This window comes from Pan paniscus, chromosome 3, assembly GCF_029289425.2.
Source record: "Pan paniscus chromosome 3, NHGRI_mPanPan1-v2.0_pri, whole genome shotgun sequence".
NCBI lineage: Eukaryota > Metazoa > Chordata > Mammalia > Primates > Hominidae > Pan > Pan paniscus.
In genome coordinates this window covers 145,955,604-145,973,548 of record NC_073252.2, presented here as the reverse complement: position 1 = coordinate 145,973,548, position 17,945 = coordinate 145,955,604, and the positions used below count along the sequence as shown (strand labels likewise).

The following is a 17,945-nucleotide window of genomic DNA, read 5'->3' as shown; positions in this document are numbered from 1 at the left end:
TTTTTTGGGGGGATTGAAGTAAGGATTTAACTGCCTAATCTAGATTAAACCTAATGTTAAAGTTGGTAACATATAAACACAAGTCAGCTCAGATTTTTACTTTGCTCAGCATAGTGTACATTTGCAAGAAGGATCTAGGAAATACTGAAAACAAGATTAGGAAAAGTTCATACTTCTATATACAGTAACATGCCAATGCATTTCAAACACCACCCTTTCATTACATTTCCTTTGTTCAGCAAGGTTCTAATTACTCCTTTATCTGTAAGCTCCACTTTCTTCTTTTCCATTGTGTCATTTTTCTTTGTGTTTTTCACATGTACAATAGACCTTATTCTCAAGAAGGCAGAGCTGTGGTCTAGAACGAGGCTTTTAATACAAGGAAACGTAAGGTGGAAATTAAATAAAATTAAACAAAAAAATTAAAAGTAAATTGAGCCCATCTTGCTTAGCACAGCATCCAAACAACATGATTTAAGGATTTAATATTCACCCCTGACTAGAGATCAGTGATTGGTGTTAAATTTGTTATAAAAATGGGGATGAAGAACAAATTAAAACACAGTCTCGATAACAATCAGATGCTAATGGATGGGGGCCGGGATGAGTTTTCGGAAATGCCCTTGATTTCTCATGAGACACTGTAGCACCTACTCCACCCCTCCACCCTCCCATCCCAGCCAGCCCATTCCTGGGCAGGCACTGGACAGACCCAGACTGCCTGAGCCTGCACCAGTCTAGACTCTGGAACCAGCCCTGGGAGGCTGCATGGGACAACCCTGCCTCTGTCACTCCATCAGCATCACTAAGCTTCCCTCTAAGGTCCCCAAATGCCTCTCACGTGCCTAGCATTTAGCTGCTGCACCGAGCATGCTCACTGACAAACTTTTGGCCAAGAAGGGCCTTTTGGTCTCTCTTGGTCAGATCTAGGAGGGCTTCAGGACTCTCCAAAACTCACCCACTCAGAGAGCCTGCCAGGAACACTCAGCTGAGCGATGGCATTGTGGAGCCTGGGTTTTCAGAAGGGAGCCCATAGTGAGTGGTAGCATAACCTTGTTAAGGTTGTATTTTCCTTAGGTATAGAAACAAATCAAATGCTGCTAAATTGGTAAGGGATGGAGTTTTCATATCACGTCACATTTTGCTGAGCCGTAACCAGACAGGGAAAAAGCAGAGCCACATAGCTCATCTGGGCACAAGCGGGCAGCTTCCCTTTCAGCCTGCACTGGGAGCAGGTTGGGGGTTTAGAATCTGTTTTTTCAAAATTAATATTTATTGTGGAATACACATAGCTCACAGTTTACCATTTTATCCATTTTAAGTGTACAATTCAGTGGTATTAGGTCCATTCACATAGTTGTGCAACCATCACCACCATCCATCACAGAAATTATGCCCCTTAAACACTAACTTCCTTTCCCCTACTCCTGGTAAGCACTATTCTGCTTTGTTTCTATGAATTTGGCTACTCTAGGTACCTCATGTAAGTGGAATCCTATAGTATTTGTTCTTTTTTATCTGGCTCATTTCACTTAATGTTTTTGAGGTTCATGGTGCTGTAGCATGTATCAGAATTTCATTTCTTTTTGAGGCTGAATAATAGCTCTCTGTGTATGCCACATTTCATTAATCTGTGGATGGACACTTGAGCTGTTTTCACCTTTCGGAATTGTGAATAATGCTGCTGTGAACATATTTTGGTTTTTTTGTTTGTTTGTTTTTTTGTTTTTTTGGTTTTTTTTGAGATGGAGTTTTGCTCTTGTTGCCCAGGCTGGAGTGCAGTGGCGCAATCTCGGCTCACTGCAACCTCCGCCTCCCGGGTTCAAGCGATTCTCCTACCTCAGCTTCCCGAGTAACTGGGATTACAGGCATCCATCACCACACCCGGCTAATTTTTTGTATTTTTAGTAGAGACTAGGTTTCACCATGTTGGCCAGGCTGGTCTCAAATTCCTGATCTCAGGTGGTCCACCCACCTCGGCCTCCCAAAGTGCTAGGATTACAGGCGTGGGCCCCATGCCCAGCTGTGAACACTTATGTACAAATATCTATTTGAGCACTTGCTTTCAGTTCTTTTGGGTATATGCCCAGAAGTGGAATGGTGTGTCATATGGCAATTCTCTGTTTAATCTCTTTAGGAACTGTCATACTGTCCTCCAAAGCACTGCACCATTATACATTTTCACCAGTGACATACAAATGTTCCAATTTCTCTATATCCCTGTCAACACTTGTTATTTTCCACTGTTTTTTGAACACCTGTTATTTCCCCCTTTTTTGATAATAGCCATCCTAATGGGTGTGAAATGCTATCTCATTGCAGTTTTAGTTTTGATTTGCATTTCTCTGATGACTGGAGATGTCAAGCATCTCTTCTTGTATCTTGTAAAGATACATTTGTGTATCTTCTTTGGAGAAATGGCTTTGGCAAGTCCGTTATCAATTTTTTGATTCAGTTTGGTTTGTTGTTGAGTTGTAGTTGTTCTTTATCTATTCTGAATATTAACCCCTTTTCAGATATATGACTGAAAATATCTTCTCCCATTCTTTGGCTTGCCTTTTAACTGTCTTGATGGTGGCCTTGGATGCACAGTTTTAATTTTGATCTACTCGTATTTATCTTTTTTCCTTTCATTGCCTATGTTTTTGGTGCCATATCCAAGAATAACACTGTTTTGTTTCAGATAAAGGCCAAACTTCTTATATAATCACTGCAGGTCATTTTCCCATATTCACAAGGCTATTTCTGGAACACCCGGACTAAAGACTCGCCAGTCATTTGTGTCCAGTGAAACTACTAGCGTTGGAGTATTTATAGTTGAGTTGATGTATCTTTTGCCCTAACCCCAACATATCGCTGACTAAAATTTTGATCTTTGAAAATAAAGTTTCCAATATCCCCCACCCCAATGCTCATTTTAGGCAAAAGCTCACTCCAATTAGGTAAACATTCTGGAGTCAGCAGATAACATATAAGAAATGAGCACGCTATTGAAGTCATGTGGGACCTACTTTAGAGAGGCTGTATCATTCAGGCTTCATCACCACTTAGGTGATTGTGTAACCTCAGAACAGCAGCAGTGGCCCCAGATGTGCAGCAAGGAGGAGACTCTCCCTGCAAGGCCTTCTGAGAAGCCTTCCTTTGCGAGCAGGGAGAGCGGGGAGTGGCCGCTGGCCTGCCCCAGCAATGACTTGTGAGGGTAGTATGGAAAAGGCAGATTGAGCCCCACGGCCTCATTGTCAGAGGGAGCCAAGTGCCATCAGTTGCCCTGTGACCTTGCCAGGCTCCTCTTCCACCCTGACAGCTGTGGCCCATCAGGCTGGAAAAATCATGCTGGGCATCTGCTAAACTTCTGAGATCCCAGCAGATGGATTCTGTACAGAATGAAAAGTCAATGCACAAATCTTCCTCTGATTTCTAACAGTGCGGGACTCTTATTGCTGATTGTAATTAGGGTTCTTGCCTCTCCATCTAGCCTGGGATCTACCAGGAAAGGCCAGTGGGCATCAGCATTGAGACAGCAGGCCAGGCCATCATTGCATTTGACTCATTGCAATGAAGTCACTCATGCTGACAAGTAAAGGTAGAGCTTTGGCTTCATCGCTATGACCACCCTCTCCACTCCGACCCCAGGGTCTCTAACCACAGTGAGCAGAGAGTGGGGCTCCTAGCACCCCTGGCATGGCACGCGGATGGAGTCATGTTAAAACTCAGCATAAACAGGCTGAAGGAAACCGGAGTCTAGGGAAAGATGGAAAGGGGTTAGCTTCATGTATTGAGTTTTGCAATATTGGTGCCACAAAATGAAGATGCTCATTTAGGTTGCCCAGTTTTTGTTTTGGCTCAATGAATAAAACTAGCAACATGCTACCCTAAAAAATACTGTTGAAATGAGTCATTCCCAAGCACTGGGAGCTTGGAATAAGTCAGAGAAACCCAGGAGCGAGAATCTGGGCAACAGTAGCTTGGAATCCCTTTAGCCCTCAGCCCACACCAGGGTTGCATAGCAGAAACATGAAGGGGCCACTTCTGGGAGCCGTGGGGAATAAGACAGGTGATTCCTCCATCAAGGAGCTTGCAGGCCGCTGTTTAAGGAGCTGCACTGTAAATAGGACAGGTTAAACCCATAAAGATGTGGACAGCAGGTTAAAGAGAAAGTGGGGTCACCAGGCTCCAAGGCTAATTGTTAAGTAAATTAGAAAAACAAAAAAGTGTCATCTGCGAGGTGAGAGGCCAGAAAGGACTCCTTCAGGCTGGGCCCCAGGAAGGCCTGTGGGGAAGAGGTGACTGCAGAGAAAGAACTGGGGAAGCAGCTGCTGCCCACGAGCATGACATTTTCCAAAAATGATTCCATGCCAAGTGAGTGTCTGAGGAAATTGCTGGGGCATCCCCGGGAGAGCTGTGCACACAGTCATTCTGAAGTAATTTGCTTTGAAAGGTGGCCTTTGGGATGGTCTGGCTTTTTCCCCCATTCCAAAACTGACACATCCTGATGAACTGAACTCTTCTTTGTGGTTTCATGCTTTGCAGTGGGAATAGTGGTTTGGGTTCCAACTAGAAACGGTGCTTATTTAGAGATGCACAGCCTGGCTCCTACCCTGCCCAGCATCCCCTTTCAGGGTGTGAGTTCAGCCTGCCCTGCCTCTATCAGCTCTGTACTGGGGACAGTGTCTGATGATGTACAAGTTCTTTGTATGCATTTGTATCCTCATTTCCTGGCTTTTTTAGGCTCAGGCAAGGGCCAAGTCTGCGTATTCCTCAATGTGTACCCATGCACTCCACCAGGCTGGTACCCAGGAGGTGCCCACACAAATGTACAGGGTGACCGTTAGATGCTTTGCCGTAACACAGTGGTGTGGCACAGGAACCAGTGTCTATTGTGGCTGGTCAGTATCCATGCTGACCCAGATGTTTGATATGTGAATCTCACCCAGCTCTCCTGGTCTTGTCCCCACCTCCTTGAGAGCTAACCACCTGCAGCTGCTAACTTCACGCACCTGGATTTTTCCAGTTGAGATGGGGCTCTGCACTGCGGCGCCTCCCTACCTTAAACATCTGCTAAGGGCCAGGCATCTGTGGGTTCTGCCCTGAAGGCTTCCCTGGCCCACTGGCTGTAGCAGGCCAGGGTTGGGGGAAGGCTGTGCAGGCCAGTGAGCACACGGAGCCCAGGACCTGCAGCTCGGACCAGCTTGGTCATGTTCTCCTCGCCCAGTGACTGGGGGCCCCCGCTTGGATTCTCAGCAACTGCAGTCATGGCTCAGGATTTAGGCCTGCAGAGGTTTTCAGCCTTGTCCCAGGGCAGAGTGCGCCAGATGGGCTTCTGTGGCTGCCAGCACTTCCAGTAGCTGCTGAGGCCTTCTGCACACCCAGCTCTGTGGGCATCCTAGCCGCCCCAACAACACAGGCTGAGCCCTTTTCTGGTAGTAGTTGGTGGTGACACCACCCCCATCCACTGGTGACATCATGCTTACAGAGTCAAATGCCCAGCCCCCGGCTGCCAGGCCAATGCCACCTGCTGGCTCTAATGCCAGGCCCAGGTTATGCACGAAGGTCCCATCCCTCTGCAGCTGACCGAGGCATAAACAGAAGCCCTCATGACTGGGGATGAGCTGCTTTCTCTGTCTGTGGAACATGGAACAGAGGTGGGTGGGAAATGCCAACCCCAGGTTAATATGCATTGTTATTGAGTAGTGTCTGGGACACCTGTCCCCAGCCAACCTGTGAGGAAAAACAGCCAAGCCCCTAACCCCAGCCCCTCTCCGTTCTGGTTATCTCAGCATCTCCTGGGTGATGCTCAGTGCTGTGGACATGTTTATGTGGGTGATAGGGACAGAGGCTCCGAGAGGGCCTAGGACCTCCCCCTGTTAGCAGGTTCACAGATGTGCCTGGGTTACATGCTGCCTCTTGTTCAAGGGTCGACTTACTTGTTCCTTTTCTTAGTATATATGTGTCAGCGTTGCTGTCACCTGTGTACCAATATGAACCCTTCCATGGCCCTGCTGTATAACTTTTGGGGATGTCAGTCGGTAGGCTGGCAGGCCTCTCCACTCTTCAGGAACTCCCTAGGTAACCCTGCACTTGCTGGTCCCCCAATGGCCATGCGACCTTCAGGTCATGTGCCAAGCCCATCTTTCCTGAGAGCCCCTCTGAACTGCACCTCCTCCCTTCCCTCGTCACACTAGCAGCACCTGCCTTTCTGTGTGTATTTCTTCTCAGTAGAAAAGAACACAGATGCCTTGAGAGATCTGTTCACTGCAGCTTCCCCAGTGCCTGGCACAGAGCAGGTGCTCGGGGACTTAGCTGGATAGATGGTGAGGATGAGTTGTAGATAAAGGACGCTGGCCCTCCCCAAACCCTCTGTGGCCTGAGAACAGGGAACCTTTATCCCCAGAACAAGGCTTAATTCTAGAAATGTGAAAGGTGTGGCCACCAGACACTCGTCCTTGTGGTGGTTGATACTGCCTAGAAACCAAGATGTCTACCCTCGGGTTAAAACTGTAAGAAAAAAAAGTCCCCCTCACAGCCCTGCAGGCACCCACATGGAGGGACTCCAGGGCATCGAGGTCCCGAGCGCTGCGGTGGGTGTGCAGGACTCTGCTAGCCTGATGGAAGCATCCCCACCCAGCAGTTGGCACTGCTGACTCATGGTGGCACATCTGGAGTGCCACACCCAGTGTAGCTGTAGCTTTGACAGCCATGGTCCTGCCACATGAGAAAAAACAAAACAGAAATGGGATGGCATGTTTCTTAAATATTCCTGAAAAGGCAAAAAACAAGGTTCTCCCATCCCTCATTTTATAGAAGGGGGACCCAAGGACCAAGTTCCACCAGAATGGCACAGAGCAGGTTTCACAAACTGTGTTCCATAGAGGGAAATGGTGTTTTATTGTGGAAGAAATTTAGGGAGGACAGAATCAAAGCGCTCTTGCTCCAGCAGTACTTCTCCCCATCTTTAATAACTTGCTCCATGTCGGGTGGAATTTGAAGCACTTTACCTGAGTCACTCATTCATTCCTCTGAAACAACTCTGAGGCTCAGAGACTGTTCTTATACCCAGGATACAGATGAGGAAACTGAGGCATAGCATGTGTGTGTGAACATGGTGCTGTTTCCCAGCTTTCTGGGCCCAAACATCCTGCGGGTGCAGAGCACATTAAACCCCACAGTCCTTGGTAGCTGATTAGGAAAATACCACTCTGCAGACTGAGGGCAGTGACACAGGTACAAACAGAAGCATGACAGTTTTTTCCCTGATGAGATTTTCTTGATTCCTGGTTTGTATTGGATGCCTTTACCAAACAGTTATTTACTATCTGACTCAATTAAAGCTTGCTAATTGGGTGTTTTTAAAAATCATCAGGGTAAGTTACAGATACAAGTTCACCAGACTATTAAACTATAGAGTTATTTTATGGCAGGTGACATTCATATTGCCAGCTGTAATACACTTGGAAATGACCAAAAATCATTTTTCCCATAATGGAATATAGAACTAACTACAGAAAAATTAGAGTGAATTTTTTTCTGATTTGAAGTGCTGTTCCTAGTAAATGGAATAGCAGTGCTCCTGCTGTGCAATGGTAATGCTGTGCTGCATTTATAATTTTTATTAAAGTTCTGGGGTACACGTGCCATGGTGGTTTGCTGCACCCATCAACCTGTCATCTACATTAGGTATTTCTCCTAATACCATCCCTCCCCTAGCCCCCCACCCTCCAACAGGCCCCCGTGTGTGATGTTCCCCTGTGTCCATGTGTTCTCATTGTTCAACTCCCACTTATGAGTGAGAACATGCAGTGTTTGGTTTTCTGTTCTTGTGTTAGTTTGCTGAGAATGATGGTTTCCAGCTTCATCCATGTCCCTGCAAAGGACATGAACTCATCCTTTTTATGGCTGCATAGTATTCCATGGTGTGTATGTGCCACATTTTCTTTATCCAGTCTATCACTGATGGGGATTTGGGTTGGTTCCAAGTCTTTGCTATTTTGAACAGTGCTGCAATAAACATACCTGTGCATGTGTCTTTATAATAGAATGATTTATAATCCTTTGGGTATATACCCAGTAATAGGATTGCTGGGTCAAATGATATTTCTAGTTCTAGATCCTTGAGGAATCACCACACTGTCTTCCACAATGCTTGAACTAATTTGCGCTCCCACAAACAGTATAAAAGTGTTCTTATTTCTCCATATCCTTTCCAGCATCTGTTGTTTCCTAACTTTTTAGTGATCACCATTCTAACTGGCATGAGGTGCTATCTCATTGTGGTTTTGATTTGCATTTCTCTAATGACCAGTGATGATGAGCTTTTTTCCAAATGTTTGTTGGCTGCATAAATGTCTCTTTTGAGAAGAGTCTCTTCATATCCTTTGCCCACTTTTTGATGGGGTTTTTTCTTGTAAATTTAAGTAGATTCTGGATATTAGCCCTGTGTCAGATGGATAGATTGCAAAAATTTTCTCCCATTCTGTAGGTTGCTTGTTCACTCTGATAATAGTTTCTTTTGCTGTGCAGAAGCTCTTTAGTTTATTAGATGCCATTTGTCCATTTTGGCTGTTGTTGCCATTGCTTTTGGTGTTTTAGTCATGAAGTTTTTGCCCATGCCTACGTCCTGAATGGTATTGGCTGGCTAGGTTTTCTTCTAGGGTTGTTATGGTTTTAGGTCTTATGTTTAAGTCTTTAATCCATCTTGAGTTGATTTTTGTATAAGGTATAAGGAAGGGGTCCAGTTTCAGTTTTCTGCATATGGCTAGCCGGTTTTCGCAGTACCATTTATTAAATAGAGAATCCTTTCCCCATTGTTTTTTCAGGTTTGTCAAAGATCAGATGGTTGTAGATGTGTGGCATTATTTCTGAGGCCTCTGTTCTGTTCTGTTCCATTGGTCTATATATCTGTTTTACTTTATCCTTGTAGTATAAAGTCAGGTAGCATGATGCCTCCAGCTTTGTTTTTTGCTTAGGATTATCTTGGCTATGCGGGCTGTTTTTTGGTTCCGTATGAAATTTGAAGTAGTTTTTTTCTAATTCTGTGAAGAAAGTCAATGATAGCTGGTGGGGATAGCACTGAATCTATAAATTACTTTGGGCAGTACGGCCATTTTCATGATATTTGTTGTTCCTATTCATGAGCATGGAATGCTTTTCCACTTGTTGTGTCTTCTCTTATTTCCTTGAGACTTGAAGATGTCCTTCACATCCCTTGTATGTTGTATTCCTAGTTATTTTATTCTGTTTGTAGCAATTGTGAATGGGAGTTCACTAATGATTTGGCTGTTTGTCTATTATTGGTGTATAGGAATGCTTGTAACTTTTGCACACTGATTTTGTATCCTGAGACTTTGCTGAAGTTGCTTATCGGCTTAAGGAGATTTTGGGCTGAGATGATGGGGTTTTCTAAATATAATCATGTCATCTGCAAACAGAGACAATTTGACTTCCTGTCTTCCTATTTGAATACCCTTTATTTCTTTCTCTTGCCTGATTGCCCTGGCCAGAAGTTCTAATACTATGTTGAATAGAAGTGAGAGAGGGCATCCTTGTATTGTGCCGGTTTTCGAAGGGAATGCTTCCAGTTGTTGTCCATTCAGTATGATATTGGCTGTGGTTTTGGCAGAAATAGATATTTTGAGATATGTTCCATCAATACCTAGTTTATTTTTTTTGTCTGTTTTTTGAGACAGTCTCGCTCTGTCACTCAGGCTGGATTGCGGTGGTGCAATCTTGGCACACTGCAACCTCCATTTCTCGAGTTCTATCAATTCTCCTGCCTCTGCCTTCTGAGTAGCTGGGATTACAGGTGTATGCCACCATGCCTGGCTAATTTATTTATTTATTTTTTTAAGTGGAGACAGGGTTTCACCATTTTAGCCAGGCTGATCTCAAACTCCTGACCTCAAGTGATCCGCCCACCTCAGCCTCTCAAAGTGCTGGGATAACAGGCGTGAGCCACCGCGCCCAGCTATTGGGAGTTTTTAGCATGAAGCCATGTTAAATTTTATCAAAGGCCTTTTCTGCATCTATTGAGATAACCATGTGGTTTTTGTCATTGGTTCTGTTTATGTAATGGATTACGTTTATTGATTTGTGTATGTTGAACCAGGTTTGCATCCCAGGGATGAAGCCGACTTGATCGTGGTAGATAAGCTTTTTAATGTGCTGCTGGATTCAGTTTGCCCGTATTTTATTGAGGATTTTTGCATCAATGGTCATCAGGGAAATTGGCCTGAAATTTTCACTTTTTGTTGTGTCTCTGCAAGGTTTGGGTATCAGGACGATGCTGGCCTCATAAAATGAGTTAGGGAGGAGTCTCTCTTTTTCTATTGTTTGGAATAGTTTCAGAAGGAATGGTACCAGCTCCTCTTTGTACCTCTGGTAAAATCTGGCCGTGCATCCGCCCAGTCCTGGACTTTTTTTGGTTGGTAGGCTATTAATTACTGCCCAATTTCAGAACTTGTTATTGGTCTGTTCAGGCATTCGACTTCTTCCTGGTTTAGACTTGAGAGGGTGTGTGTCCAGAAATTTATCCATTTCTTCTAGATTTTCTAGTTTATTTGCACAGAGGTGTTTATAGTATTCTCTGATGGTAATCTGTATTTCTGTGGGATCAGTGGTGACATCTACTTTATCATTTTTTATTGCGTTTGATTCTTCTCTCTTTTCTTCATTAGTCTAGCAGTCTATCTATTTTGTTGATCTTTTCAAAAAAAACCAGCCCCTGGATTCATTGATTTTTTTTGAAGGATTTTTCATGTCCCTATCTCCTTCAGTTCTGCTCTGATCCTATTTCTTGCCTTCTGCTAGCTTTTGAATTTGTTTGCTCTTGCTTCTCTAGTTCTTTTAATTGTGATGTTAGGGTGTCAACTTTAGATCCTTCCTGCTTTCTCCTGTGGGCATTTAGTGCTATAAATTTCCGTCTAAACACTGCTTTAGCTGTGTCCCACAGATTCTGGTACATTGTGTCTTTGCTCTCATTGGTTTCAAAGAACTTATTTATTTCTACCTTAATTTCATTATTTACCCAAGAATCATTCAGGAGCAGGTTTTTCAGTTTCCATGTGGTTGTGCGTTTTGAGTGAGTTTCTTAATCCTGAGTTCTAATTCGATGGCACTGTGGTCTGACAGACTGTTGTTTCCTTTCTTTTGCATTTGCTAAGGAGTGTTTTACTTCCAATTACGTGGTCAATTTTAGAATATGTGCGATGAGGTGCTGAGAAGAATGTATATTCTGTTGATTTGGGGTGGAGAGTTCTGTAGATGTCTATTAGGTCTGCTTGGTCCAGAGCTGAGTTCAAGTCCTGAATATCTTTGTTAATTTTCTGTCTCATTGATCTACTATTGACAGCGGGGTGTTAAAGTCTCCCAATATTATTGTGTGGGAGTCTAAGTCTCTGTGTATGTCTCTAATTACTTGCTTTGTGAATCTGGGTGGTCCTGTATTGGGTGCATATATATTTAGGATAGTTAGCACTTCTTTTTGCATTGATTCCTTTACCATTATGTAATGCCCTCCTTTGATCTTTGTTGGTTTAAAGTCTGTTTTATCAGACACTAGGATTGGAACCCCTGCTATTTTTGCTTTCCATTTGCTTGGTAAATCTTCCTCCATCCCTTTATTTTGAGACTATATGTGTCTTTGCACGTGAAATGGGTCTTCTGAATACAGCACACCGATGGATTTTGACTCGATTGAATTTGCTAGACTGTGTCTTTTAACTGGGGGATTTAGCCTGTTTACATTTAAGGCCATTGTTATGTGTGAATTTAATCCTGTCATTATGATGCTAGCTGGTTGTTTTGCCCATTAGTTGATGCAGTTTCTTCATAGCATCAATGGTCTTTACAATTTGGTATGTTTTTGCAGTGGCTGGTACTAGTTGTTCCTTTCCATGTCTAGCGCTTCCTTCAGGAGCTCTTGTAACGCAGGCCTGGCGGTGATAGAATCTCTCAGCATTTGCTTGTCTGTAAAGAATTTTATTTCTCCTTCACTTATGAAGCTTAGTTTAGCCAGATATGAAATTCTGGGTTGAAAATTCTTTTAAGAATGTTGAATATTGGCCCCCACTCTCTTCTGGCTTGTAGGGTTTCTGCAGAGAGATCTGCTGTTATTCTGATGGGCTTCCCACTTTGTGGGTAACCCGACCTTTCTCTCTGGCTTCCCTTAACATTTTTCCTTCATTTCAACCTTGGCGAATCTGACTATTGTGTGTCTTGGAGTTGCTCTTCTTGTGGAGTATCTTTGTGGTGTTCTCTGTATTTCCTGAATTTGAATGTTGGCCTGTCTTGCTAGGTTGGGGAAGTTCTCCTGGATAATATCCTGAAGAGTGTTTTCCAACTTGGTTCTATTCTCCCCTTCACTTTCAGTTAGACCAATTAAACGTAGATTTGGTCTTTTCATAGTCCTGTATTTCTTGGAGGCTTTGTTCATTTCTTTTTCACTCTTTTTTCTCTCATCTTCTTTTCTTGCTTTATTCCTTTGAGTTGATCTTAAATCTCTGATATTCTTTCTTCTGCTTGATCAATTCAGCTATTGATAATTGTGTATGCTTCACGAAGTTCTTGTGCTGTGTTTTTCAGCTCCATCAGGTCATTTATATTCTTCTCTAAACTGGTTATTCTAGTTAACAATTCGTCTTTTTTCAAGGTTCTTAGCTTCCTTGCATTGGGTTACAACATGCTCCTTTAGCTCAGAGGAGTTTGTTATTATCCACCTTCTGAAGCCTACTTCTGTCAATTCATCAAACTCATTCTCCATCCTGTTTTGTTCCCTTGCTGACGAGGAGTTGTGATCCTTTGTAGGAGAAGAGGCATTCTGGTTTTTGGAATTTTCAGGCTTTTTTGCACTGGTTTCTCCCCATCTTCATGGATTTATCTACCTTTGGTCTTTGATGTTGGTGGCCTTCAGATGAGGTTTCTTTGTGGACATCCTTTTTGTTGATGTTGATGCCCTTCCTTTGTTAGTTTTCCTTCTACCAGTCAGGCCCCTGTGCTGCAGGTCTGCTGGAGTTTGCTGGAGGTCCACTCCAGACCCTGTTTGCTTGGGTATCACCAGTGGAGGCTGCAGAACAGCAAAGATCGCTGCCTGGAGGCTTTGTCCCAATGGGGCACCCGCCAGATGCCAGGTGAAGCTCTCCTGTATGAGGTGTCTCTTTGTCAGGAGGCACAGGGATCAGGGACCCACTTCAGGAGGCAGTCCGTCCCTTAGCAGAACTCTAGTGCTGTGTTGGGAGAACCACTGCTCTCTTCAGAGCCGGCAGGCAGGAACATTTAAGTCTGCTGAAGCTGTGCCCACAGCCACCCCTTCCCCCAGTTGCTCTGTCCCAGGGAGATGGGGTTTTATCTATAAGCCCCTGACTGGGGCTGCTGCCTTTCTTTCAGAGATCCTTTGCCCAGAGAGGAGGAATCTAGTGAGGCAGTCTGGCTACAGCGGCTTTGGGGAGCTGCAGTGTGCTCTACCCACTTGGAACTTCCCGGTGGCTCTGTTTACACTGGGAGGGGAAAACCGCCTACTCAAGCCTCAGTAATGGTGGATGCTCCTCCCCTCTTCCCCCACCAAGCTCGAGCATCCCAGGTCGACTTCAGACTGCTGTGCTGGCAGCAAGAATTTCAAGCCAGTGTATCTTAGCTTGCTAGGCTCCGTGGTGGTGGGATCCGCTGAGCTAAACAGCTTGGCTCCCTTGGCTTCGGCCCCCTTTCTAGGGAAGTGAACGGTTCTGTCTCGCTGGTGTTCCAGATGCCACTGGGGTATGAAAAAAAAAAAAACTGCAGCTAGCTCAGTGTCTGCCCTAACCAGTGCCCAGTTTTGTGCTTGAAACCCAGGGCCCTGGTGGCACAGGCACCCAAGGGAATCTCCTGGTCTATGGGTTGTGAAGACCCTGGGAAAAGTGTAGTCTCTGGGCCAGAATGCACCGTTACAGCACAGTCCCCCTCATGGCTTCCCTTGGCTAGGGGAGGGAGTTCCCCAACCCCTTGCACTTCCCGGGTGAGGCGACGCCCCACCCTGCTTCAGCTCACCCTCTGTGGGCTACACCCACTGTCTAACCAGTCCCAATGAGATAAGCCGGGTACCTCAGTTGGAAATGCAGCAATCACCCACCTTCTGCATTGATCTCACTGGGAACTGCAGACCAGAGCTGTTCCTATTTGGCCGTATTGCCAGCCTCCAATTTTTTTTTTTAATAAAGTAGGAGTAGGTCAGGTCTGGAGGGGCTGAGAAAAGTTCTTGGTTCACAGAGTAGGGAACATGAGCTAGGGGGACACCTCAGAACTTGTCCTTGATGTTTTTCACTCTCAAAATCAGCCTGAAATAGGAAGTAGCTGAGGAGTCTCAGGTCTGCCCCTACAGGGCAGGCACCCACAAAGAAGGAAAGAGGGCCTGGGGCTGCAGGTGGAAGTGCCAGCTGTCCCCTTGGTGGCAGCTCCATTGTCAGGCCCAGTTAGGGGAACACCACAGCTGCCTGTGCAGTGCTCTGTCCTGCTCCTCACCCTCCTGGGCATCTGTGGTGCTTAGACCCTGGGCCAGCACTTGCCCCTTCCCACCAGCCCACCTTACACCCTGGGAAGGCCCATCACCAATACAAAGATACACATGTAGGCACACATTTAGAAATTAGATTTTGATGAGTGCAGTTCAGTGACCCAGTCACTGTTAATTCTGTCACTGTCCCTGTTGCAGCTCATACATTCAGCACTCAAAATTCAGCTCTCAGCTGAATTCGTTTGTTTTCCATGAAAGGCAGATGACATGGGTGATGTGAGCACCCTTCTTCCTCTCCCAGGACAGATGACTCTGCTCAATTAACGAAGACATGGTCTCCTGGGAGGCTTTCTAAATGTTGTCCTTTGAGTTCCCACCAAAGTCAGAATGCAGAGGGATCCAGGGCCGGAAACGAGGCCCCCGTATCATGCCCCCTGTGTCTGTGTTACAGCTGGTGAGCGACCTGCTGGAATTCTGCTTCTACACCTTCCGAGAGTCCCATGCGCTGAAGGTAGAGTTCCCCGCAATGCTGGTGGAGATCATCAGCGACCAGCTGCCCAAGGTGGAGTCGGGGAACGCCAAGCCGCTCTACTTCCACCGGAAGTGACTGCCCGCTGCCCAGAAGAACTTTGCCTTAAGTTTCCCTGTGTTGTTCCACACCCAGAAGGACCCAAGAAAACCTGTTTTTAACATGTGATGGTTGATTCACACTTGTTCAACAGTTTCTCAAGTTTAAAGTCATGTCAGAGGTTTGGAGCCAGGAAAGCTGTTTTTCCGTGGATTTGGCGAGACCAGAGCAGTCTGAAGGATTCCCCACCTCCAATCCCCCAGCGCTTAGAAACATGTTCCTGTTCCTCGGGATGAAAAGCCATATCTAGTCAATAACTCTGATTTTGATATTTTCACAGATGGAAGAAGTTTTAACTATGCCATGTAGTTTCTGGTATCGTTCGCTTGTTTTAAAAGGGTTCAAGGACTAACGAACTTTTTAAAGCTTACCCTTGGTTTGCACATAAAACGTATAGTCAATATGGGGCATTAATATTCTTTTGTTATTAAAAAAACACAAAAAAATAAAAAATATATACAGATTCCTGTTGTGTAATAACAGAACTCGTGGCGTGGGGCAGCAGCTGCCTCTGAGCCCTCGCTCGTCCACGGTCTTCTGCATCACTGGTATACACACTCGTTAGCGTCCATTTCTTATTTAATTAGAATGGATAAGATGTTAAAACAAATGCCTTGGTTTGATTTCTAGTATCTATTGTGTTGGCTTTACAATTTTTTGCAGTCTTTTGCTGTGCTGTACATTACCGTATGTATAAATTATGAAGGACCTGAAATAAGGTATAAGGATCTTTTGTAAATGAGACACATACAAAAAAAATCTTTAATGGTTAATAGGATGAATGGGAAAGTATTTTTGAAAGAATTCTATTTTGCTGGAGACTATTTAAGTACTATCTTTGTCTAAACAAGGTAATTTTTTTTTGTAAAGTGCAATGTCCTGCATGCATAATGAACCGTTTACAGTGTATTTAAGAAAGGGAAAGCTGTGCCTTTTTTAGCTTCATATCTAATTTACCATTTTACAGTCTCTGTTGTAAATAACCACACTGAAACCTCTTCGGTTGTCTTGAAACCTTTCTACTTTTTCTGTACTTTTTGTTTTGTTCTTGGTCTCCCGCTTGGGGCATTTGTGGGACTCCAGCACGTTTTCTGGCTTCTGCTTCATCCTGCTCCATCGGGGAATGACACACTGCGGTGTCTGCAGCTCCTGGAAGGTGTCATTTGACAACACATGTGGGAGAGGAGGTCCTGGGAGTGCTGCAGCTTTAGGAAAGCTGCCTCGTTTCCCTTTTCCTCTAGAAGCAGAACCAGCTCTACGAGAGTGAGACTGGGAACTTGATGGCTCAGAGAGCATCTTTTCCTCCCATTTTAGAAAATCAGATTTTCTCCTGTGGGAAAAAAAAATTCCATGCACTCTCTCTGTTAAAGATCAGCTATTCCCTTCTGATCTTGGAAAGAGGTTCTGCACTCCTGGAACCGGTCACAGGAACGCACAGATCATGCAGGATGCGCTGGGACGGCCCATCTTGGCAAGGTTCAGTCTGAATGGCATGGAGACCGGGAGATAGAGGGATTTTAGATTTTTAAAAGGTAGGTTTTAAAAATAAATTTTATACATAAACAGTTGTTTTGTTTTGGAGAAAAATTACAGATCATATAAGCAAGACAGTGGCACTAAAATGTTTAATTCATTAATCTGTTTGTTTGTTTGGCACTGATGCAATGTATGGCTTTTCTCTTGCCCCAAATCACAAACATATGTATCTCTGGGGAAACTAACAATATGATTGCACTAAATAAACTACTTTGAATAGAGGCCAAATTAATCTTTTAAAAGTGATGATAATCATCAGGTTTACTCAGTGAAATCATATTATTTTCCAAAATCTAAAAGCTGTAGCTGGAGAAGCCCATGGCCACGAGGAAGCAGCAATTAATTAGATCAACACTTTTCTCCAGGGTTCACCATGCAGGCAACATTACCTTGTCTTTCAAAAGACACCTGCCTTATGCAAGGGGAAACCTGTGAAAGCTGCACTCAGAGGGAGGAGTTTTTCTTACATAATTTGCAATTTCAGGAATTTAATTTATAGGCAGATCTTTAAATACAGTCAACTTACTTACATGCACAGCAATATGAAAGCCACACTTTGAAGGTAATAAATACACAGCATGCAGACTGGGAGTTGCTAGCAAACAAATGGCTTACTTACAAAAGCAGCTTTTAGTTCAGACTTAGTTTTTATAAAATGGGAATTCTGACTTAACCAGGTTTGGGATGGAGATGGTCTGCATCAGCTTTTTGTATTAACAAAGTTACTGGCTCTTTGTGTGTCTCCAGGTAACTTTGCTTGATTAAACAGCAAAGCCATATTCTAAATTCACTGTTGAATGCCTGTCCCAGTCCAAATTGTCTGTCTGCTCTTATTTTTGTACCATATTGCTCTTAAAAATCTTGGTTTGGTACAGTTCATAATTCACCAAAAGTTCATATAATTTAAAAAAACACTAAATTAGTTTAAAATGAAGCAATTTATATCTTTATGCAAAAACATATGTCTGTCTTTGCAAAGGACTGTAAGCAGATTACAATAAATCCTTTACTTTAATCACCTGTTGTTTTGGAGCAAATTCATTTCAATGTCTGTAGGTACACCTGGATTTTGTGCCCTCCCAAATCTTGATTGTATGCACTCTGCCTACATCCAAGATGGAGAACGTGGTTTTCCATGTTAGAAAGAGTCCTATGTTAGCCACATGTTAATTCTACTCTTTGGGGGACTGATCAGAGACCTTGTTTTTAATACTTTTGATATTTAGTTCATTAAAATACTCTGTAACCATTGGATAACTATTGCCATGTAGTTGCTAAACCCTATATATACATTGCCTCATTTAT

The 17,945-nt window shown here is 44.1% G+C and overlaps 1 protein-coding gene across 3 annotated transcripts in view; it reads left to right on the top strand.

Annotated features, from left to right (window-relative positions):
* NR3C2 (nuclear receptor subfamily 3 group C member 2) overlaps positions 1 to 17,658 on the top strand; it is a 366,145-nt gene extending 348,487 nt beyond the window's left edge. For all 3 annotated transcript variants that reach the window (XM_034959228.3, XM_034959227.3, XM_003815857.5), the window contains exon 9: positions 14,928 to 17,658. In XM_034959228.3, coding sequence (XP_034815119.1) covers positions 14,928 to 15,083 — 156 coding nt within the window. In that variant the 3' untranslated portion in view covers positions 15,084 to 17,658. The remainder of the gene's footprint in view (positions 1 to 14,927) is intronic.
* The last annotated feature ends 287 nt before the right edge of the window (positions 17,659 to 17,945 follow it).